Source organism: Oncorhynchus mykiss, chromosome 29 (genome assembly GCF_057628025.1).
Source record: "Oncorhynchus mykiss isolate SJ-2025 chromosome 29, ASM5762802v1, whole genome shotgun sequence".
In the NCBI taxonomy this organism is placed as follows: domain Eukaryota; kingdom Metazoa; phylum Chordata; class Actinopteri; order Salmoniformes; family Salmonidae; genus Oncorhynchus; species Oncorhynchus mykiss.
Genome location: NC_143050.1, coordinates 11,049,592 through 11,074,218, shown reverse-complemented (window position 1 = coordinate 11,074,218; position 24,627 = coordinate 11,049,592). Strand labels below are relative to the sequence as shown.

General features: G+C 45.7%; 1 protein-coding gene across 7 annotated transcripts in view; it reads left to right on the top strand.

The window, feature by feature from the left end:
* Positions 1 to 24,627, top strand: part of LOC110510194 (bifunctional heparan sulfate N-deacetylase/N-sulfotransferase 1) — a 144,538-nt gene that overhangs the window by 69,219 nt on the left and 50,692 nt on the right. For 6 of the 7 annotated variants that reach the window (XM_036968304.2, XM_036968306.2, XM_036968305.2 and 3 more), the window contains 2 exons: positions 16,696 to 17,646; positions 20,524 to 21,006. In XM_036968304.2, coding sequence (XP_036824199.1) covers positions 17,092 to 17,646; positions 20,524 to 21,006 — 1,038 coding nt within the window. In that variant the 5' untranslated portion in view covers positions 16,696 to 17,091. Of the gene's footprint in view, positions 1 to 588; positions 703 to 16,695; positions 17,647 to 20,523; positions 21,007 to 24,627 lie in introns of those variants that run through there. The other variant, XM_021591570.3, reaches the window with a different exon arrangement.

The window sequence follows — 24,627 nt, the reverse complement described above, 5'->3', positions numbered from 1 at the left end:
AGATGGATTGAGTGAAACCCAATTAAATTATACATTTTATGACCGCTAAGTGGTTGCTGGACGTAACTGGATTTCTGGAGAGACTGTTTCAGTTTACTGGCCTTTTCATGTTTCATATCTGTGTTGCTTCAGAAGAGCTTTGGAAGTAAACTACATTGCAGCGTGCAGTGGTGTATCATATTGGATTTAGACCCACAGCTTCCCTCAGTCTTTATCTCTGAAAACACAGACTTTCCCCCTGTCCCCCGCCCTCCCTTCCTTTAATGTCAGGAGACAAACACCTCCAAACGGGAAGTAATCCCCTTACCCTCATGCCGGAGTCAGTCCATGGGGGGATTATGTCAGGGGTACAGCTCATGGGGTTAGCGCCGTCCCAGTGAAACAGGAGATTAGCACGCGGACAAAAACGCACATTAGATAAGCAGCGTGGTGGGCTCGCAGCTCACCCCAAACTCTGGTCATGCAGTGCGTGGGTGGGGGGGTACACCCGCTCTCGCCAAGTAAGTACTCTCTAGGGATTGGAGCGACACAGCAGGTGTGATGGTGGTGGTACAGTTTGTGCTGGGTTGGCGCAGAGGGCTGGCTGGTGGACTGTGCATTCATCACCAGACGGAAGAAGCTGTGTGTGTGAGCTCAGACGGAGCTGAGCATGGTGGGGAAGTGGAGTTGAAGCTCTGAGAGTAGAGCAGAGCGCCTGTGGAGGTAGGAGCAACCCTAGCTAGAAGAGTGGAGATTGGAGGAGCACAGAGGCTATCCTGGCAGGGACACACACACACACACACACACACAGGCTGCTAGAGGGCCCTGGAGGATAGTTCTCTTCACAGGATGGACACGCTTCACAAGGTACTGTGGCTGACGCTTTCCTTCAGAGTGGCTCCATCGACAAGAAATGGGATTGTATGGTTTTATAGGATAGGCACTTGTGTTCTCATTGTAGGCTGAGGCTATATTGACATAAATGTTATTCACTGGTTCACATTGATGTCTTGGACAGATTTAATTTGGTTTACTGAAAATGGGTTCCGGATCCATCAATGCAGTAGTCCATGTTGGACACTAAGTTGTGGTCTGTATGTCTGTACATTCATCTGCCACTTGTTTGCGCATTTGGTCCAGTCTAGATAAACAGGATTAGAGATTTAGGATTACACTTCCCTGACCCTCCCCAGATTGTGCTGGATTATGCCCTTCAGATTGCTAATGTTTTGTATTATCTCTGCCTCTGAGACAGAGGTGAACCATCCCAGTGCCCCATTCATTGGTATGCTGTGCAATTAATCCCGTGTGGTTCAGTTGGTAGAGCATGACGCTTGCAACGCCAGGGTTGTGAGTTTCCTTCCCCTGCGGGACCAGTATGGGAAAACATTTACGAAAATGAATTCTCTGAATAAGAGTGTCTGCTAAATTACAAAAATTAAATAAAAATAAATAAATGTTGTGGATGGCCTGAATGCCTCTATGATTCTCTCTCACAGCATTTGAATGAATATTGGTTGTATTTTCAGTGGTCTTGCTTGTTGGTTTTGAAAATTGCTTCTCCGTGTACCATTTCCTGGTACCCCTTAGTACAGCCTTAATCTGTGTATAAAAAAATATATTAGTTTTAGCAAGCAAGAATTGTGACTGCAATAAACTAATGACTGAATGAAGGCAGTGAACTGAACAGCATTTGGGTTCTGACTGACCTTTATTGCCTACTAATAAGAGAGAAGAGAGGACCACGGTGTTAGAAGGATTTTAATCTTATTTTTCAGTCTTAGCGTGGTTAAGTTGACGCACTCTAGTGTTTGTGGTGCTCTACGTTCACGGCGTATTACATTTCACAGACGAATGCTCCTGTGTGATAGATAGAACATCAGCACTAAGGATCTCAAACTCCTCAGTCAAGCGGATTCAGAGCTGTCACAAAGCAGTGGCGCTCTTAAACTTAGTTTTTTTTACTTCTCATTCTCATGTTACATCCGCTCCTGATTGCATTTCTCTGAACCATCTCCGTCTGAAGTTTTGTGTCTGTTTTCACGGATGGCAGTTTCCAGCTCTCCAGCAGTAATTCAAATTCTGATGAAGGGGAACTTTGGTGTCTGATTGGACGCAGTTTGACTTCTGCTTTCTGAAGAAGGTTGTGGTTATGCTTTTCCTTTGGAAAGGGTGACTGAGGCCGTTGAACCAACCAACCTTTGTTTTTAGACCCATTTATTTTTTTCATTCATGTTTTTGGTCCTTACCTTATTTACTTAATAACAGAGAGGCTACAGCTTTTGGGTTAGTGTTGTCTTTCATATGTGCAGTACTGATACTGTTCCACCGAAAGCAATATTTATGTTCTTCATGTATGTGTTGTCAGAAACTGATTTCTCGCCTATGTGAGACTTCTAAGGTGTACCGAGTATCTCAACTTAGGTCATCCATGTGGGGGATTCTCTTAGTCTTGTCCCTCCCTCTGCGATAGATACAGGGCATTTGGGAAAGTATTCAGACCCCTAGACTTTTTCCACATTTTGTTACTTTACAGCCTTATTCTAAAATGGATTCAATTGTTTTTTTCCCCCCCATCAATCTACACGCACTACACCATAATGACAAAGCAGAAACAGGTTTACGAATTTATTACAAATAAAATAATCTAGCCTATGTTATCCAGTAAGCATGGTTCCCTCTGTAATGGCTATTATCACCTGGATGGCCTTAGCAACCCTTTTGGTTCCTATCCAATGCTAATTAAACAAGTCAATCTGTAAGCCTAAACCATAATCTATAGCCCAGACAGTCAAACGCTATGGTGATTCAGGAACATTTACAACTTCAAGTGAAATGAGACCAACCTCCGTGATGATAGTAGTTAGTCTGACTCCCACCAGTTGATTAACTATCTCAGTACCTTAGATACAGAGGCTGACTAATTGAACATAGTCTGTGTCTAGCATGCCATAATGAGCATATTTCTCACTCTATACCAACTTTTCACTTTTTCCTTTCTCTAAATTGTATTGAAGAAACGTGGCACTTTAAAGACAGCATGTAGGGCCTACTGCAATAAGGCATCACATGAACAGCTGGAGCAGGAAACATCGGTGTCCTCCACATCTGGTGTTTGAAGAGGTATTTCATATTGTGTCTGTATTCCTCTGAGCTTTAACATAAAATGCTGCTCCTCCATCTTACTTCCACCAAACCCCGTGAGCCAACCCAGTCCTCTGCCTCCATACCAAACCCCATGAGCCAACCCATTCCTCTGTTTCAATTGACTAGCTCCACCCTGACTTCTTTTTAGGTGTACAGTGGAGAAGAGTGGAGGCGGGAAGGGAAGGCCATGAAAACCTGCATTAGTCTCAGTCTGCTAACCCCTCATGCCTGAGCAAGGACTGGATTCTCAGGCAGTCATCATCTGCTCCAAACAATGTATGTCATTGTGAATGTGAAATGGCACCGAGCCCATGGGGTTAGGCCTGGGTACACTCGGTGAATCTAAAGTTGGGGCTGCCTGAGACTGAGAGAAAGCAGTCCTGCAAGGCTAGCCACCCAGGGCCGGCAGCCAGGGATCGTCTTGTAAGCCCAAGCCCCTGGCGCAGTTACCCACGGTGCTCATTACAGGAAGGGTTCTGGTGTTTATGGGCCTATGCTCCAATCAGTGGCTCACTAATATTCCCAGTTGTTGAGGCACTCCTTTTTTTTTCAGTAGCCGTTCTCCTCTGTCCAAATGTGCTTTGAAAAGGCAAAGATAGAAAAATATTGAAGAAGTAGTGACAGATGAAGAGGAACTAGAGAAGCTTTGAAGCTTACTTTACATTCTAGCCTCTTTTCTTGTCTCTATTCTCCAATAAAATCCCACTGATTGGTTGAATTGGATGACCAGTAATTCCAGCACATTAAGAGCTTTGTCCATCATGTATTACAGTCTGACAACATTTTTGATTAGGTGCAGCGGTGTTACAATTTTAACTGCTTTATTAAGGGTAGTCACTAGGTTTCCCCGCATACCTGAGGCTACGATTACATAATGTCATTAAAATAGGGCTATAATAGAATATGATTTCTTGTTCACATTTTGATAGCCACATTTAAAGATTATATTCCTTGTTGAACATGCATCGACTAGGTGATGCTTAATGGTTCAGCTTGTAGCTCATTTTTTTAAAAAGGACTTTTCCCTGTACTGTATGTTGCTGGGTCAGTGGGCTAGGAGCATATTGCTGTCTCTCGAGGTAGGAACACTTGATGTATAAAGTACAGTGCCTTCAGAAAGTATTCATATCCCTTGACTTATACCACATTTTGTTGTTATAGCCTGAATTCAAAATTGATTCAATTGATTGTCATTATGGGTTAGAGTGCGGAAAAACAAAGTAAGAGATGTTTTTAGAAATGTTTGCTAATTTATAAAAAACAGCAATCTTCAAGTTTTTCTGGGCTTTGGCTGGGCCCCTCGAGGACTTTCACATTCTTGTTCTGAAGCCATACCAGCATTGCTTTGACTATGTTTGGGGTCATTGTCCTGTTGGAACATAAGTCTTCACCCCAGTCTAAGGTCGTTTGCACTATGAAGCAGGTTCTCAAGGATTTGCCTGTATTTGATTCCATTCATTGTTCCCTCTTTCCTTACCAGTCTCAAAGTCCCTGCTGCTGAAAAGCATCCCCATAGCATGATGCTGCCATCATCATGCTTCACGGTAGGGATGGCGTTACACTGGTGATGAGCTGTGTCTGGTGTGCTGTCATGTGCCTTTCAGTTAACTCCTGGTGTGCTGTCACGTGGCCTTTCAGCTAACTCCTGGTGTGCTGTCACATGGCCTTTCAGCTAACTCCTGGTGTGCTGTCACGTGGCCTTTCAGCTAACTCCTGGTGTGCTGTCACGTGGCCTTTCAGCTAACTCCTGGTGTGCTGTCACGTGGCCTTTCAGCTAACTCCTGGTGTGCTGTCACGTGGCCTTTCAGCTAACTCCTGGTGTGCTGTCACGTGGCCTTTCAGTTAACTCCTGGTGTGCTGTCACGTGGCCTTTCAGCTAACTCCTGGTGTGCTGTCACGTGGCCTTTCAGCTAACTCTTGGTGTGCTGTCACGTGGCCTTTCAGTTAACTCCTGGTGTGCTGTCACGTGGCCTTTCAGCTAACTCCTGGTGTGCTGTCACGTGCCTTTTTCTCAGGAGTGGCTTAAGTCTGGCCACTCTCCCATAAAGGCCAGATTGGTGAAGTTCTGTAGAGACTGGCAGGTGCTCCCATCTCAGCCAAAGAACTGTAGTTCTGTCAGATTGGTCGCTGGGTTCCTGGTCACCTCCCTGAGGTCCTTCTTGCACGTTTGGTCGGACGGCCAGCTCTAGGCACAGTCTGGTTAGTTTAAATGTTTTTTTTTCTTTTTTTTTTTTTACATTTCCCTATGATGGAGACTACTCTACTCTTAGAAAATTTCAACAATCTAGAAATTGTTTTATACCCTTCCCCAGATATATTCCTCATCACAATTCTATCTCAGAGGTCTACGGACAATTCCTTGGTATAGTTTCTGCTCTGACATGCACTGTTTTATATAGACAGGTGTGTTAACCTCTCTAGGGTATGTGGGACGCTAGCGTCCCACCTGACCAACATCCAGTGAGGTTGCAGAGAGCCAAATTCAAATACAGAAATACTCATTATAAAAATAAGGAAAACAAAACATATTTTACATAGGTTTAAAGATGAACTTCTTGTGAATCCAACCACTGTGTCAGATTTAAAAAATGCTTTACGGCGAAAGCATACCTTACAATTATTTGAGAACATCACCCAGCAGACAAATCATTACAAACAGTAACGAGCCAAGTAGAGTTATACAAGTCAGAAATAGAGATACAATTAATCCCTTACCTTTGATGATCTTCATATGGCTGCACTCAGAAGATATTAATTTACTCAATAAATGTTCCTTTTGTTCGATAAAGTCTCTTTATATCCAAAAACCTCAGTTTTATTCGCACATTTTCTTCAGTAATCCACAGGCTCAAACAGTCAAAACAGGCAGATAAAAAAATCTAAATTGTATCTGTGAAGTTCATAGAAACATGTCAAATGATGTTTATAGCCAATCCTCAGATTGTTTTTAGCCTAAATTATCTATAATATTTCAATCGGACAATAACGTTGTCAATATAAAAGGTAAACAAGAAAGGCACTCTCGGGATTGCGCATGAAAAGCTCTGTGACACGGCAGGGTCCACTTATTCAGACTGGTCTTACTCCCTCATTTATCAGAATACAAGTCTGAAACAATTTCTAAAGACTGTTGACATCTAGTGGAAGGCATAGGAACTGCAATTTGAGTCCTAAGTTAATGGATACGGTCATGGCATTGAATAGAAAACTACAAAACAAAAACAAAAAACACTTCCTGAATGGATTTTTCTCAGGTTTTCACCTGCCAAATCAGTTCTGTTATACTCGGACACTATTTTAACAGTTTTGGAAACTTTAGAGTGTTTTCTATCCAAATCTACCAGTTATATGCATATCATATCTTCTGGGCCCGAGTAGCAGGCAGTTTAATTTGGGCCTGCTTTTCATCCAAAATTCTGAATGCTGCCCCCTACCCTAGAGAAGTTAAATTCTAAATCATATCCAAGCACTTGAATTGGCCACAGGTGGTCTCCAATCAAGTTGTTGTGAAATCTCAAGGATGATCAAAGGAAACTGTATGCACAGCTCAAGTTCGAGTGTTTTAGCAAATGTGTGTGAATACTGAATGAGATTTTTAAAATACTTTTTCTAACATTTCTAAAAACATGTTTTCACTTTGTCATTATGGGGTATTGTGTGTAGATGAGTAAAGAAATATGTTTGATAAATTTTGAATTCCCAGCTTTAACAACAACAACATGTGGAATAATACTTTCTGAAGCCCCTGTATGTGATGCCCTGAGAGCAGGACGTGTGATGACGCTCATCCTAAAAAAATGGCCATTTGTGTTTGTTCCCAGATGCCCACAGCTCCTTTTCATACGTCTGTCAGTCCCCTGACTGCGACAAAATAGTGGGACTGTCTGGCATGGGAGTTGTTGACATATTCTTAAATGTCAAGGTCCTCAATTTCCCGTTTTTTTTCAGTCCTGGACTGGTATTTCTTCTTACTTTTATTTTATACCACCTCCGCATGTTTGGTGTGTCATTGCAGAGTCTTTTGAAACCTGTGACACAAAAGCAATTTGTTAGTGTGGTGAAGTGAGCAGTGTGTTGGTGACCCAGACAGCCAGCCAGTCTCTACTCGAACCCATTAATGTTGCTCAGACTGTTTTTACTAAAACTTTCATTTTACTCAAAGTTGGGATCGACTTTCTTCACTTCAGACACACACACGCGCACACACACACACACACACACACACACACACACACACACACACACACACACACACACACACACAAGAATCAAATACCAGCCAGGAAGAACTTTTTTTTCCTCCCTCCATTCCTTTTTTTTTTTTGTCTGCTACATTGAACAAAAAAATAATCCTCAAATCCTTTGGCGCTGTTGTCTTGTAACACTATGTGCCTTCATCTCAGCCTGGTATTCAGTTCCTCAGATGAGACACATGATGTCAGAGAAAAGTTTTGTTTTTGTTCATCTGGAGGAGCGGTGAATACAATCTGTTCCTTTGTCAGCTATTTGCCAGAGGCCGCTCCGACTCGTCACTTATCTCTACTGTCATAGAAGAACACAGATATTCAAACGTTATACTTTTTACATGTTTTCAAGTTATCTTTATTGTCCCAATTGGGAAATGTTATTCAGGGTTCAACAATAAAAACATTAACTGTGTCAGCCGTACAACAGATAATGAGATTGGTTACGGTCTTAAAATCAATTTTAAAAAAAGGAGCGGTTATTGTGCAAAAGTGCAGCAATAAACATGATTTCATTTCATGTGCAGATTCAGAAAGCCTATGGGAAAACATCGTTCTTCCATCTGTTGCTCTTTGTGAAGTCTAAAACGATGGACCTGATGGGAGGAGTTCAAAATCGTCAAGAAGGGGGTGATCAGGACAGCCGAGGATACAGTTAGCTCTCCTAACCACTTGCTTCCTGAATGTTTCTGAGAGCTGTGCCTGTTGCACCCAGTTGAGCTTGCTGTGGCCACCTTTACCGCCCTTGTCTTGCCTGTTTTTGTTGCCAACATTAAACCAGGCCACCATCAAAAACATCAACACGGATTTAATAAAACTCCTGTTTTAGCTAGCTAATCTTGTGTAGCCCAGCCCTTTCCTACAGACAGTAGAATCATACTGTCTATGACCCAGCAGCTTTAGTGCTTCATGTTTATTGGGTGTTTCCCCTCTTTCACTTGACAAATGCATTGCCATCTGAATTATACTGGCTTTTCATAATCCTTTACACATTTAAAAGGGTGGGCTAAATACCCTGTTGATGAATAGCAGAGCCCCTGTGGTGACAGGTCTTCACCTCCCTCTCACTGCCACAATGGGAGCCAAGTGACGGGTATTGTGGTTGGAGCTCAGACTCTGGGTGTGGGGACTGGGGAGGGGGCTGGGAGTGGGGTTAAATGCCTACACGTCATCCTTGCAACCCCTAATGGAATTTTTCTTTCTTGCTTCCTAAAGCTAGCCCCCCCCCTGCCCGCCTCAAAAATTCCCGATGGGGGGAAATTGGATCACGCTAAGGGCTCACACACCAATAGTGTTCGCTGGCCAAGAATGCTTAGCACCTCAAATGAATTCTGAAAGCCAAGTGCACACCGATTTTACATGTAGAAACACATGAAAAACGTCAGCAGCCAGAGGTCTACAGCTGGTGGTACCTAAAACACAGCGCGCTGAACTATCGTCAGACGAACGCTCGATCACCATTTGTTGCGATTTGTGCAAGCCTTCACGGACTAGAACCTGAACAGCTGTGTCTCACCAAAGGGAGGGTGACTCTGGCGTCTTTCACACGCTCTGCTCCCAACACCCTTTTGAAGTGATAAAATCGCTTTCTCCCTGGCCCCCCCTCTCCCCTCCGTTGCCTGTGTTTTCATCTTTATAAATGTACTTTGGTGCTGTTGCTTTCCTTTGATATTCATGCATTTTGTTTTTTTATCCCCATACCCCTGCAATTTGTTCCACTCTCTTTACATATATGCCCGTATATTAATGGCTCTGTGGTGGATCCAGCCCCAGGCACGCTGGATCTTGTCACCCTGTCGCTTCAGCCCTTTCCGACGGTTGAACAAGCTCTCGTTTTTTTTTTTTTTTAGCTTTATCCTCTGAAAATTGGTGCTTTGTAGAAGACAAAAAAAAAACGAGGTGCAGGCATTCTAACCAGCCTTTCCAAATCATGTCCAATCAATTTAAGTTATCTCAGGTGGACTCCAATCAAGTTGTAGAAACATCTCAAGGATGACCAATGAAAACAGGATGCACCTGAGCTCCGTTTCGAGTCTCATGGCAAAGGGTCTTGGGTAATAATGGTATTCTTTAATGGTACGCATTATGTATATTTATATAAACACATATGTATATTTATATAAACACATATGTGTATTTATATATATATATATTTGCAAAAAATTCATTAAACCTGTTTTCGCTTTGTCATTATGGGGTATTGTGTGTAGATTGCAGAGTTTAAATATATATTTTTTTTTTTAAAAACGTTTTTTAAATAATTTTAGAATAAGGCTGTAATGAATCAAAATGTGGAAAAAGTCAAGGGGTCTGAAACTTTCTGAAAGCACTTTGTGTATATCTGGAACACTGAATAGTCATTTTTCTTATCTTCTTTTTCTAAAAAGAAGACTGCATTTATGATGAGATAATTGCATGTCTTCACTATTATTCTACTGTAATATTTTTTTTATTTTTTTTTTTTATTTCACCTTTATTTAACCAGGTAGGCTAGTTGAGAACAAGTTCTCATTTGCAACTGCGACCTGGCCAAGATAAGGCATAGCAGTGTGAACAGACAACACAGAGTTACACATGGAGTAAACAATTAACAAGTCAATAACACAGTAGAAAAAAAGGGGAGTCTATATATACATTGTGTGCAAAAGGCATGAGGTAGGCAAATAATTACAATTATGCAGATTAACACTGGAGTGATAAATGATCAGATGGTTATGTACAGGTAGAGATATTGGTGTGCAAAAGAGCAGAAAAATAAAAATAAATAAATAAAAACAGTATGGGGATGAGGTAGGTGAAAATGGGTGGGCTATTTACCAATAGACTATGTACAGCTGCAGCGATCGGTTAGCTGCTCAGATAGCAGATGTTTGAAGTTGGTGAGGGAGATAAAAGTCTCCAACTTCAGCGATTTTTGCAATTCGTTCCAGTCACAGGCAGCAGAGAACTGGAACGAAAGGCGGCCAAATGAGGTGTTGGCTTTAGGGATGATCAGTGAGATATACCTGCTGGAGCGCGTGCTACGGATGGGTGTTGCCATCGTAACCAGTGAACTGAGATAAGGCGGAGCTTTACCTAGCATGGACTTGTAGATGACCTGGAGCCAGTGGGTCTGGCGACGAATATGTAGCGAGGGCCAGCCGACTAGAGCATACAAGTCGCAGTGGTGGGTGGTATAAGGTGCTTTAGTGACAAAACGGATGGCACTGTGATAAACTGCATCCAGTTTGCTGAGTAGAGTGTTGGAAGCAATTTTGTAGATGACGTCGCCGAAGTCGAGGATCGGTAGGATAGTCAGTTTTACTAGGGTAAGTTTGGCGGCGTGAGTGAAGGAGGCTTTGTTGCGGAATAGAAAGCCGACTCTTGATTTGATTTTCGATTGGAGATGTTTGATATGGGTCTGGAAGGAGAGTTTAGAGTCTAGCCAGACACCTAGGTACTTATAGATGTCCACATATTCAAGGTCGGAACCATCCAGGGTGGTGATGCTGGTCAGGCGTGCGGGTGCAGGCAGCGAACGGTTGAAAAGCATGCATTTGGTTTTACTAGCGTTTAAGAGCAGTTGGAGGCCACGGAAGGAGTGCTGTATGGCATTGAAGCTCGTTTGGAGGTTAGATAGCACAGTGTCCAAGGACGGGCCGGAAGTATATAGAATGGTGTCGTCTGCGTAGAGGTGGATCAGGGAATCGCCCGCAGCATGAGAAACATCATTGATATATACAGAGAAAAGAGTCGGCCCGAGAATTGAACCCTGTGGCACCCCCATAGAGACTGCCAGAGGACCGGACAGCATGCCCTCCGATTTGACACACTGAACTCTGTCTGCAAAGTAATTGGTGAACCAGGCAAGGCAGTCATCCGAAAAACCGAGGCTACTGAGTCTGCCGATAAGAATACGGTGATTGACAGAGTCGAAAGCCTTGGCAAGGTCTATGAAGACGGCTGCACAGTACTGTCTTTTATCGATGGCGGTTATGATATCGTTTAGTACCTTGAGCGTGGCTGAGGTACACCCGTGACCGGCTCGGAAACCAGATTGCACAGCGGAGAAGGTACGGTGGGATTCAAGATGGTCAGTGACCTGTTTGTTGACTTGGCTTTCGAAGACCTTAGATAGGCAGGGCAGGATGGATATAGGTCTGTAACAGTTTGGGTCCAGGGTGTCGCCCCCTTTGAAGAGGGGGATGACTGCGGCAGCTTTCCAATCCTTGGGGATCTCAGACGATATGAAAGAGAGGTTGAACAGGCTGGTAATAGGGGTTGCGACAATGGCGGCGGATAGTTTCAGGAATAGAGGGTCCAGATTGTCCAGCCCAGCTGATTTGTACGGGTCCAGGTTTTGCAGCTCTTTCAGGACATCTGCTATCTGGATTTGGGTAAAGGAGAACCTGGAGAGGCTTGGGCGAGTAGCTGCGGGGGGGGGGGAGCTGTTGTCCGAGGTTGGAGTAGCCAGGCGGAAGGCATGGCCAGCCGTTGAGAAATGCTTGTTGAAGTTTTCGATAATCATGGATTTATCGGTGGTGACCATGTTACCTAGTCTCAGTGCAGTGGGCAGCTGGGAGGAGGTGCTCTTGTTCTCCATGGACTTCACAGTGTCCCAGAACTTTTTGGAGTTGGAGCTACAGGATGCAAACTTCTGCCTGAAGAAGTTGGCTTTAGCTTTCCTGACTGACTGTGTGTATTGGTTCCTGACTTCCCTGAACAGTTGCATATCGCGGGGACTATTCGATGTTAGCGCAGTCCGCCACAGGATGTTTTTGTGCTGGTCGAGGGCAGTCAGGTCTGGAGTGAACCAGGGGCTATATCTGTTCTTAGTTCTGCATTTTTTGAACGGAGCATGCTTATCTAAAATGGTGAGGAAGTTACTTTTAAAGAAAGACCAGGCATCCTCAACTGACGGGATGAGGTCAATGTCCTTCCAGGATACCCGGGCCAGGTCGATTAGAAAGGCCTGCTCACAGAAGTGTTTTAGGGAGCGTTTGACAGTGATGAGGGGTGGTCGTTTGACTGCGGCTCCGTAGCGGATACAGGCAATGAGGCAGTGATCGCTGAGATCCTGGTTGTAGACAGCGGAGGTGTATTTGGAGGGCCAGTTGGTCAGGATGACGTCAATGAGGGTGCCCTTGTTTACAGAGTTAGGGTTGTACCTGGTGGGTTCCTTGATGATTTGAGTGAGATTGAGGGCATCTAGCTTAGATTGTAGGACTGCCGGGGTGTTAAGCATATCCCAGTTTAGGTCACCTAACAGAACAAACTCTGAAGCTAGATGGGGGGCGATCAATTCACAAATGGTGTCCAGGGCACAGCTGGGAGCTGAGGGGGGTCGGTAGCAGGCGGCAACAGTGAGAGACTTATTTCTGGAGAGAGTAATTTTCAAAATTAGTAGTTCGAACTGTTTGGGTATGGACCTGGAGAGTATGACATTACTTTGCAGGCTATCTCTGCAGTAGACTGCAACTCCTCCCCCTTTGGCAGTTCTATCTTGACGGAAGATGTTATAGTTGGGTATGGAAATCTCAGAATTTTTGGTGGCCTTCCTGAGCCAGGATTCAGACACGGCAAGGACATCAGGGTTAGCAGAGTGTGCTAGAGCAGTGAGTAAGACACACTTAGGGAGGAGGCTTCTGATGTTGACATGCATGAAACCAAGGCTTTTTCGATCACAGAAGTCAACAAATGAGGGTGCCTGGGGACATGCAGGGCCTGGGTTTACCTCCACATCACCCGCGGAACAGAGAAGGAGTAGTATGAGGGTGCGGCTGAAGGCTATCAAAACTGGTCGCCTAGGGCGTTGGGGACAGAGAATAAGAGGAGCAGGTTTCTGGGCATGGTAGAATATATTCAGGGCATAATGCGCAGACAGGGGTATGGTGGGGTGCGGGTACAGCGGAGGTAAGCCCAGGCACTGGGTGATGATGAGAGAGGTTGTATCTCTGGACATGCTGGTTGTAATGGGTGAGGTCACCGCATGTGTGGGGGGTGGGACAAAGGAGGTATCAGGGGTATAAAGAGTGGAACTAGGGGCTCCATTGTAAACTAAAACAATGATAACTAACCTGCACAACAGTATACAAGGCATATTGACATTTGAGAGAGACATACAGCAAGGCATACAGTAATCACAGGTGTTGAATTGGGAGAGCTAGCTAAAACAGTAGGTGAGACAACAACAGCTAATCAGCTAGCACAACAACAGCAGGTAGAATGGCGATTGATTAGGCAGAGAGGGTCGGATTAACTACACACAGAGCCTAAATGCGGCTGGGGCCGACAGATAAAACATAAACAAGCAGAATGGATTACCGTGAATTAATGGACAGTCCAGCATGCATCAGCTATGTAGCCAAGTGATCAGTGTCCAAGGGGCAGCGGTGGATGGGGCAAGGAAGCTGGACTGGCGAGTGTTATCCAGGTTAGAAAACTAACAATGACTAAATAGCTTGTAGCCAGTTAGCTGGTTAGCTTCTGAAGGTTCTTGAGTGTGTTCTAAAAGTGTAAAGATAATAGCGGTTCCGTATCACATTGGGTGAGGCAGGTTCCCGGAAGGTATAAACAAATAAAAAATCGAAAAGGGATAGAAAGTAAATATGGGTTCAGTGAGTGTTTGGGACGCGGCGATTCAGATGGTTAGCAGGCCTGTGCTAACAAGCTAACAGTTAGTAGACGGTGCTAAACACGGTAGCAGTTAGCGGACCGGGCTAAACAAGCTAGCAGTTAGCAGGCCGAATTTGCAAGCAAGGAGATAGCAAGGGCTAGAGAGTTAGCCTTTGGGGACGTCGCGATGGGGGGAGTCTGTTTATTCCTCTTCATGCGGTGACATCAATGGACCGGTCGTGGGTCTGGATATTGTAGCCCAGGAGCTCAAAATTTTCCGTTTGCGATGGGAATCCGGGGGTGAAAAATAAAAATAAAATAATAGATAGGTCCGTTATGCTCTGGTTAGAGTCGCGTTGTTCGAACTGGCGAGAGCTTTCCGAGCTAAAGGTTAGCTGATGACCGGTTAGCTGACCGGTTAGCTGAAGACCGCTAGCAATGTTTTGCTGAAGCTGGTAGTTAGTTTGCTAGTTGGCTAGCTTCAGTTGAGGGGTTCCAGATCCGAAGTAAATATAAATACTTTAGGAAAAAAAGCTACGTTGGGTGAGGCGGGTTGCAGGAGAGTATTTAGAAGAAGTTGAGGTTCAGCAAAAAGTTTTAAAGATATGTGAAGAAAACGAAACGAAAACAAACGATATATACAAGGAACACGACAACACGACCTACTGCTACGCCATCTTGGAATCCTATATTCAGTGGGGCAAAAAAGTATTTAGTCAGCCACCAATTGTGCAAGTTCTCCCACTTAAAAAGATGAGAGGGGCCTTTAATTTTCATCATCATTCATCAAAAAATCCAGAAAATCACATTGTAGGATTTTTAATGAATTTATTTGCAAATTATGGTGGAAAATAAGTATTTGGTCACCTACAAACAAGCAAGATTTCTGGCTCTCACAGACCTGTAACTTCTTCTTTAAGAGGCTCCTCTGTCCTCCACTCGTTACCTGTAATAATGGCACCTGTTTGAACTTGTTATCAGTATAAAAGACACATGTCCACAACCTCAAACAGTCACACTCCAAACTCCACTATGGCCAAGACCAAAGAGCTGTCAAAGGACACCAGAAACAAAATTGTAGACCTGCACCGGGCTGGGAAGACTGAATCTGCAATAGGTAAGCAGCTTGGTTTGAAGAAATCAACTGTGGGAGCAATTATTAGGAAATGGAAGACATACAAGACTACTGATAATCTCCCTCGATCTGGTGCTCCACGCAAGATCTCACCCCGTGGGGTCAAAATGATCACAAGAACGGTGAGCAAAAATCCCAGAACCACACGGGGGGACCTAGTGAATGACCTGCAGAGAGCTGGGACCAATGTAACAAAGCCTACCATCAGTAACACACTACGCCGCCAGGGACTCAAATCCTGCAGTGCCAGACGGCGTAGTGTGTTACTGATGGTAATACAAACAGTGCAGTTATGCCCTCCATAAGGCAATCAAACAGGCAAAACAGTACAGAGACAAAGTGGAGTCGCATTTCAACGGCTCAGACACACAATGTATGTGTTAAGGACTCCAGACAAGCACAGACTACAAAGGGAAAAACAGCCACGTTGCGACCACAGACGTCTTGCTCCTGGACAAGCTAAACACCACCTTGAGGATAACACAGTTCCCCCGACTGGGGCTGCTCCTGAGGACTGTGGGCTCTCGTTCTCAGTGGCCGATGTACGTAAGACATTTAAGCGTGTTAACCCTCACAAGGCTGCCGGCCCATGACTTGTCATGACGTTGGCCTGGGGTGGTTATGACCCCCATAAATACCTTTCCCTTTTTCCTCTCTCTACTCCCGATGAAAATCCCTTTGTTAACATTGAGAGAGAGTCTGGGAACATCAAAAAGGTATGGGAACGGAACCATATTTCGGTAATCCAACCAGCTGAAAATATGTGTTGGTACTAAATGAATATGATGCCAGATCAGTTGGCGTCTGAGACATTATTACTGATGATAGGACGACATAAACTGTATATTGGAAAGTCTACACATTCTAGGTATCAGATTCACATGGAATTGTTGTGCAATTTAAATGTTTAAATACAAAACTATTTGTGAAAAGATGTAATGTAATTTTAGCTTCCAGATGAGACTGAATAAAGTGACGATTAAATATTGACTACTATTGATGTAAAAGATTACACAGTCGTTAAGAGTTTATTCGGAAGATAACGGCTCTATAAACATTATTTCATGGTGCCCTGGCTTTCCAGTTAATTACATTCACCTGATTAGCTTAATCAGATAATATGAATTACAGAGAAATTATTTTATAGAATAGCATGTCATATCACTTAATCCGGCATAGCCAAAGATATGACAACGGCATCCCTAGCCACGTCCTCAGAGCATGCGCAGACTATCTGCCCCCCCCCCCCCCCAATCAATCTACACACAATACCACATAATAACAAAGCCAAAAACAGGTATTTAGAAACAAAACAAAAACCCGGAAATATCACATTTACATAAGTAATCAGACCCTTTACTGAGTACTTTGTTGAAGCACCTTTGGCAGTGATTGCAGCCTCCAGTCTTCTTGGGTATGACTCTACAAGCTTGGCACACCTGTATTTGGGGAGTTTCTCCCATTTCTTCTCTGCAGATCCTCACCTGTTCTAATCTCTCTGTAAATCTGGAACAATGTACTGTTCTAATCTCTGTGTATATGTGGAACACTGAACAGTCCTGTTCTAATCTCTGAATATTTGTCTTTGTCCTCCAGGTCTCCTGGAGAATGCTTTGGGGATGACCTGCTGGAAGAGCAGCACCTTGCTGGACTACCTGTGTGACTCCAGAGAACCATCTTCCGTCACCACCTTTGTCCTTCTGCAAGTCCTATAGAGAGCCCCAGGATTTAGAGCGTAAGCGGTGTCGGGGGGGTGGGGAGGGCAGGGGGCTGGTGGATGGGTTAAAGGCACATATCCCTGTCTGCCAGAGAGCCACCCACCCACACTGATGGTGTCCCCTGCCTATGTTGCTCCCACCACCCCTTGGCAATGGTGACATGAGTACGTGATGTGGAGGAGCCTATTGTATTTTTGAGGAAGAATCTCTACCACCTACCATTACATTCGGATTGTTTTCGCTGTGCACTCTGGGACTGAGTCTGTGCGGGGTGATGTTGCTGGCGTCATGCGGTCGCCTCCGGCGGCTCTTCCGTCAGTCTCACTCCCTCACTCTCCAGACCAGCCTCCTGCTCCTCTTCCTCTTCTGCATGGTGAGCGTCCTGATCTCCGCCTACTTCCTCTACGGAGTCAAGCGGGAGCTGGAACCGGCGGCGGGGGGCATGGGAGGGCCGGAGGAGGGCACTGCTGACTGGGACGACCGCCGTGCCGCCACACCCTTCACCTCCTCCCGGGCGCTCCCTCCACACACGGCCAGGCCCTCAGATGTGTTGCGCACTGACCCTGTGGTGCTGGTGTTTGTGGAGAGCCTATACTCCCAGCTGGGACAGGACATTGTGGCCATCCTGGAGTCTGGCCGCTTCCTCTACCGAACCGAGATGGCCCCGGGAAAGGGGGACATGCCCACCCTGACAGACAAGGACAGAGGCCGTTTCACGCTGGTCATCTATGAGAACATCCTGAAGTATGTCAACCTGGACGCTTGGAACAGAGACCTGCTGGACAAGTACTGTGTGGAGTATGGAGTGGGTATCATAGGCTTCTTTAAGGTTAGTATGCAGTGGGTTTTATAGGCTTCTTTTAAGATGAGAGCCAGTCACTGATTTCAGCCCAGGACACCGATCCAGTATTGTTATCTTTAATCAGCTGTGTAAACAGTAGAAAGAGTAGTAAAATAAAGATGCCTGTGAAGCTATAGAAATGACTCATTTGAATTCTAGGGGCACTTGTACTGATTGTGTCCATCAGTTGTTGTAACCTTCATTTAACTAGGCAAGTCAGTTAAGAACATTAAGAACAAATTCTTATTTACATTGATGGCCTATCGGGGAACAGTGGGTTAACTACCTTGTTCAGGCAGGGGATTCGATCCAGCAACCTTTCGGTTACTGGCCCAACGCACTAACCACTAGGCTACCTGCCGCCCCAAATCTTTTTGTGCTTAAGCACCTCTTCAGTCTGACCCCATCATGGTGAATTAGACTCATCAGTCCCCTTCACCCTGACTCTGCCCTTGGCCCTCTGTCTGCAATAGGCTGCAATCACCACATAGACTAGAAGAAGTCCTCCTGACCTAAGCACTAAATATCCTTTCCCACTCTGGGATATGCATGCATTGCTGGAGGTCAGGTTTGAGAAAATAGACACCTAGATTGGTTTATGTAAGCACATAGTCAAATGACTAGAGAAATAGTACATTTTTTTTTCTAATGTGTACCTCCCTGAATCCGAGGGAGAATTCTGTGGTTTGCGATAAAAGTTGCTGAATGAAATATGCGCTCGTTAATTTTTAAATGACTCCCGGCTGCGTAAAAGGCGGGCAGGTTCCGCCTTGGTGTCATCTACCTCCAAGAGCAGCGAGTACAGTATAACACACACACACACACACACACAAACACACAGGGGTTTGTATACAGAGTCTGTGGTTGTTTGCCATGCTGTGGTTGGCTGCTAGCCTGCTGTTTCTCTAGTACGGTGGTCCTGTCATGGCTCATAGCTCAGCTGATAATGGCCCCGCTGGAACATGGTTCAGCAAATTCACCAGGAGTGGAGTGGGACTCCGCTGCTTGGCTGCTACAGTACGTCCGCCTGCCTAATTCTCTTTGGTTGGGTCTGAAGTGAACACCCACCTGTTTAAACCACTACACTGGGACCAAGTGGCCTCGCACAGCCTGCCTGGTCCCAGAGCACTCAAGCAGGGCTACCGCAACTACAGGTTAGATCCCGGCACTAGAGCAGGGTTGTAATAACTACAGGTTAGATCCCAGCACTAGAGCAGGGTTGTAATAACTACAGGTTAGATCCCGGCACTAGAGCAGGGTTGTAATAACTACAGGTTAGATCCCGGCACTAGAGCAGGGCTGTAATAACTACAGGTTAGATCCCGGCACTAGAGCAGGGCTGTAATAACTACAGGTTAGATCCCGGCACTAGAGCAGGGCTGTAATAACTACAGGTTAGATCCCAGCACTAGAGCAGGGCTGTAATAACTACAGGTTAGATCCCGGCACTAGAGCAGGGCTGTAATAACTACAGGTTAGATCCCGGCACTAGAGCAGGGTTGTAATAACTACAGGTTAGATCCCGGCACTAGAGCAGGGCTGTAATAACTACAGGTTAGATCCCGGCACTAGAGCAGGGTTGTAATAACTACAGGTTAGATCCCGGCACTCAAGCAGGGCTGTAATAACTACAGGTTAGGTCCCGGCACTAGAGCAGGGTTGTAATAACTACAGGTTAGATCCCGGCACTAGAGCAGGGCTGTAATAACTACAGGTTAGATCCCGGCACTAGAGCAGGGCTGTAATAACTACAGGTTAGATCCCGGCACTAGAGCAGGGCTGTAATAACTACAGGTTAGATCCCGGCACTAGAGCAGGGCTGTAATAACTACAGGTTAGATCCCGGCACTAGAGCAGGGCTGTTATAACCAGAGGCCAGCCACCAGCACCCTCACTTTTAATTACACCCAGGCAGGGGATAGAGGTTGCTTTAAGCTCCTCTCGTCCTCCCATTAGTCATTGAGCTTAATCCCATATTCATGTAGTTTCTGTATAATTGGAGTAAATCCTCCCCTCCTAAACTAGCACTAGAGTCAGTCTCCTCATAATTCACCCAAGGTTAGGCTATGTTAAGAACTGCACCCTTTTCCGGCTGTTTTGTGGCTGTTTGGCCAATCTGCCCATAGTAACCCTGAGCTAGTAACCATATTGCCATGATGCACCGAGGGCTAGTATTTGATATACCATCCTAGTCCCTATATATATCTGACTGAGAGGTATACCTAATAGCTATAGGTCAATATTGCAAGTGATGTTGAATTCCTTAAGTCAATATCCAGACTGATACAGTGGGGCAGAAAAGTATTTATTCAGCCACCAATTGTGCAAGTTCTGCCACTTAAAAAGATGAGAGAGGCCTGTAATTTTCATCATAGGTGCACTTCCACTATGACAGACAAAATGAAGGAAGAAAATCCAGAAAATCACATTGTCGGATTTTTTATGAATTTATTTGCAAATTATGGTTGTAACTAAGGCACCCGGGGAGTAGCTGTTGTTGGGGGTTAACTTCCTTGCTCAAGGGCAGAATGGTAGATTTTTCCACCTTGCCGGCTTGGGGATTCGAAACACCGACCTTTCGTTTACTGGCCCAACGCTCTTAACCGCTAGGCTACCTGCACACACACAGAGATTTACACACATACACACGACCCACGCATAGCCACACTTATGGGAATTATAGAGCCACTTTACCTCTTTTGTAATGAATGTCTGAATCGCTGTCTATTGTGTGTAGGAGTATTGTAAGTAACATTGCCAGGTATGTGATCATCTCAAGGATAAAGTGTGCAAATGTTTTCACCAGGAAACTAACTGTAAACAGAAATGCAGCTGACTCCATCTCTCCCTTGTCCTCTCTCCCAGGCCAATGAGAACAGCCTACTTAGTGCCCAGTTGAAGGGCTTCCCCCTCTTCCTCCATTCCAACCTGGGCCTGAGGGACTGCAGTGTCAACCCCAAGTCCCCCCTGCTTCTCATCACTAAGGCCCGGGAGGTGGAGCGAGGCCCCCTACCCGGAGATGACTGGACTGTCTTCCAGTCCAACCACTCTACCTACGAGCCTGTTCTCTTAGCCAGGACCCGGGTACCTGACCTGGGCATGTCTGGGGTGGGTAGCAGCCCCCTCCATGCCTCTGTTGTCCAGGATCTGGGGCTTCACGACGGCATCCAGCGGGTGCTCTTCGGCAACAACCTCAACTTCTGGTTGCACAAGCTGGTGTTTGTGGACGCTGTGGCCTTCCTTACGGGCAAGAGGCTGTCTCTGTCTCTAGATCGTTACCTGCTGGTGGACATCGATGACATCTTCGTGGGCAAGGAGGGCACCCGCATGAAGGTCTCAGATGTCAAGGTAAGCATCTGCGGTGGATTGGTTTTTGTAAGGGGGGTTTTGTGTGTGTGAGAAGTTGGTTTACTTGTGTGTGTATGTGTGTAATCGCTTATCTGTTGCATCGCAATCTGCCCTATTCTATTGCTGGTGCATACATACTTCCCAGAGAGCCATGCTGTGTGATGGTGAGTAACATTGAGTCATGCAGGTGTCAGTGCCAGAGGCAGAGCTGACCGTGATTGAAGGAGACAGAAGGTGAGACAGCCAGGTGAAATTACTATGTAGGACAGAGTCCATGCTAGAGCTGTGCAGATGTGACGGTGACACGGGCACAGGTGCACTCACCAACATGTATGTCTCCAGGGGGACTGTCTTGAGGACAGGGGGGGGGTTGGCCTGACTGCCATGGCAGTCTCACCCTGCCATTTTCACTGTCTATATCCCCTCAACAACCAGAGAGCGAGAGAAGAATGGGGGGAGAGCGAGAGAAGAATGGGGGGAGAGCGAGAGAAGAATGGGGGGAGAGCGAGAGAAGAATGGGGGGGAGCGAGAGAAGAATGGGGTGAGAGCGAGAGAAGAATGGGGTGAGAGCGAGAGAAGAATGGGGTGAGAGCGAGAGAAGAATGGGGTGAGAGCGAGAGAAGAATGGGGGGAGAGCGAGAGAAGAATGGTGAGAGAGAAGAATGGGGGGAGAGCGAGAGAAGAATGGTGAGAGAGAAGAATGGGGGGAGAGCGAGAGAAGAATGGGGGAGAGCGAGAGAAGAATGGGGGGGAGCGAGAGAAGAATGGGGTGAGAGCGAGAGAAGAATGGGGGGAGAGCGAGAGAAGAATGGGGGGGAGCGAGAGAAGAATGGGGGGAGAGCGAGAGAAGAATGGGGGGAGAGCGAGAGAAGAATGGGGGGAGAGCGAGAGAAGAATGGGGTGAGAGAGAAGAATGGGGGGGAGCGAGAGAAGAATGGGGGGAGAGCGAGAGAAGAATGGGGGGAGAGCGAGAGAAGAATGGGGGGAGAGCGAGAGAAGAATGGGGGGAGAGCGAGAGAAGAATGGGGGGAGAGCGAGAGAAGAATGGGGGGAGAGCGAGAGAAGAATGGGGGGAGAGCGAGAGAAGAATGGGGGGAGAGCGAGAGAAGAATGGGGGGAGAGCGAGAGAAGAATGGGGGGAGAGCGAGAGAAGAATGGGGGGAGAGCGAGAGAAGAATGGGGGGAGAGCGAGAGAAGAATGGGGGGAGAGCGAGAGAAGAATGGGGGGAGAGCGAGAGAAGAATGGGGGGAGAGCGAGAGAAGAATGGGGGGAGAGCGAGAGAAGAATGGAGGGAGAGCGAGAGAAGAATGGAGGGAGAGCGAGAGAAGAATGGAGGGAGAGCGAGAGAAGAATGGAGGGAGAGCGAGAGAAGAATGGAGGGAGAGCGAGAGAAGAATGGAGGGAGAGAGAGAGAAGAATGGGGGGAGAGCGAGAGAAGAATGGAGGGAGAGAGAGAGAAGAATGGGGGGAGAGCGAGAGAAGAATGGGGGGAGAGCGAGAGAAGAATGGGGGGAGAGAGAGAAGAATGGGGGGAGAGCGAGAGAAGAATGGGGGGAGAGCGAGAGAAGAATGGGGAGAGCGAGAGAAGAATGGGGAGAGCGAGAGAAGAATGGGGGGAGAGCGAGAGAAGAATGGGGGGAGAGCGAGAGAAGAATGGAGAGGAAGGATTAGTGCAGCGGAGTGGAACAGAATATATTTTCTTGTATTTCTATCCAATGCCTCGTTTGAAAATAGAATAAGACTCTGTTACTGGATTCCCTCCATACAGCCTCCTCAGCTCAGACAAACACTTAATACAAACTAAAGGTCAGGAGCCGCCCTCCAGCGTTCCTCCACATCTTTCTCTTTCTCCCTCAAACCCAGAGGACGGTGTTTGTCCGTACAGCCTCCCTCCCACAGCAGCAGGGTATGAAGCTCAGTTGAACTACTCTTCTCCAGCTTTGCTTTGTGTGATGAGTTGCCGTTCAAAGGGCGTCCACAGACTTGCCTGCAGCATAAATATTTGATACGGCTTTGTGTTGTTTTCTCTTCTTCCTCCCCTCCCCCGGTGCGAGGGAGTGACTTTCAGTGAAGAGGGGGGGGGGGGAATGAAACATAAACACAATCAAAGCGGTCTTGTTGAGTTGTCTTGTATGTCGGCGGACCACAACAGTGTTAAATATGAATCAGGCTCTGATTGAGCCGGGGGGGGGGGGGGGGGGGGCTAAACCTTAAAAACAAATAGATGCAGATGCAAAGTGAATATGGAAAGGGAATTGAGGGATGAGGACAGTTTGAATATGGATACGGTAATGAAGGTGGGGGGGGGGGGGCTGAATACTACTGCTAACTACAGGCCTTAGAGAAAATCAAATCAAGCTTTATTTATAAAGCACATTTCCGACATGGAATGCAATGTGCTGCACAGGACAAAATGTATAAACAATGAAAATAAAATCTGAAATATTTACAACAAACATAAGATTTATTTTTTTTTAATAAAGGAATGACCCTCTGAATGACTAAAAAACACTTGAAGGAAAAGCAAAGCTAAGAAGATGTTTTAAGATCTCTAAAATATGTCCACAGTTTCAGGGCCTCAGGTTCTCTCGCAGGCTATTCCAGAGGCTGGGGGAATAACCAAAGGCTGCCTCTCCCTGTGTCTTTGTTCTAGGCTTTGGTACAGTTAAAAGGCCAGTACCATAGGACCTGAGGGTAGGACTGGGTACATAACTTAAAAGCATGTCTGACATGTATTGGGATGCACAATCGTGGATTGATTTCAAAACCAATAAAACTCACAGGCAGCCAGTGCAGAGACCTTAAAACCAGTCTGTGTGCTCTCTGTCTGGTCTTAGTCAGTACCTGTGCTGCAGCATTATGTATGTTTTGCAGTTGATCAATGGCTTTCTTGGGTAGACCAGACAGGAGAAAATCACAGTAGTCAAGCCTGCTTGTAATAAAAGCATGGATGAATCTTATCAGCCTAAGAGAGAAACGGCCACACCTAGGTAAAAAGCTATTTTGGTCACATTCCTATTGTGTGATTCAAAAGTTCAGAATCTAAAATAACACCTAGGTGTTTTACCTGCTGTTTTATCTTTTATTGCATGTGAATTCAAATGTGCGGCCAGTTTCTCTCTCTGTGCTTTTGCTCCAACAATATGTACCTTGGTCTCGTCTTGATTTAGCTGGAGGAAGTTGAGATCCATGTAATTATTTACATCACTAACACTGTCTAATAATATCCTCTGGTGACCCAGAAATGCAAAGTTGTGTATCGTCTGTGTAGCAGTGAAAATCAATGCTGTGCTTTCTGATAACGCTGCCGGACCCAAAATCCAACCTTGTGGAACGCCATCATTCAGTGTGTTTTCTCTGTCACCTTTAGAGAACATCATTCAATCTCGACCGGTAAACAGGTCCTAAACCAATTTAGAACTGGACCGGACATCTAACCCATCTTTACAGTCTGTCCAGAAGGTCATCATGGTTAACCTCTAGCGACGAGCAATCCCGTATCCGGGAGCGTAATCATAGCCTCAAGCGCATTACCATAACGCAACGTTTCCTATTCATGAAAATCGCAAATGAAATGAAATAAATATATTGAAATACAAGCTTAGCCTTTTGTTAACAAC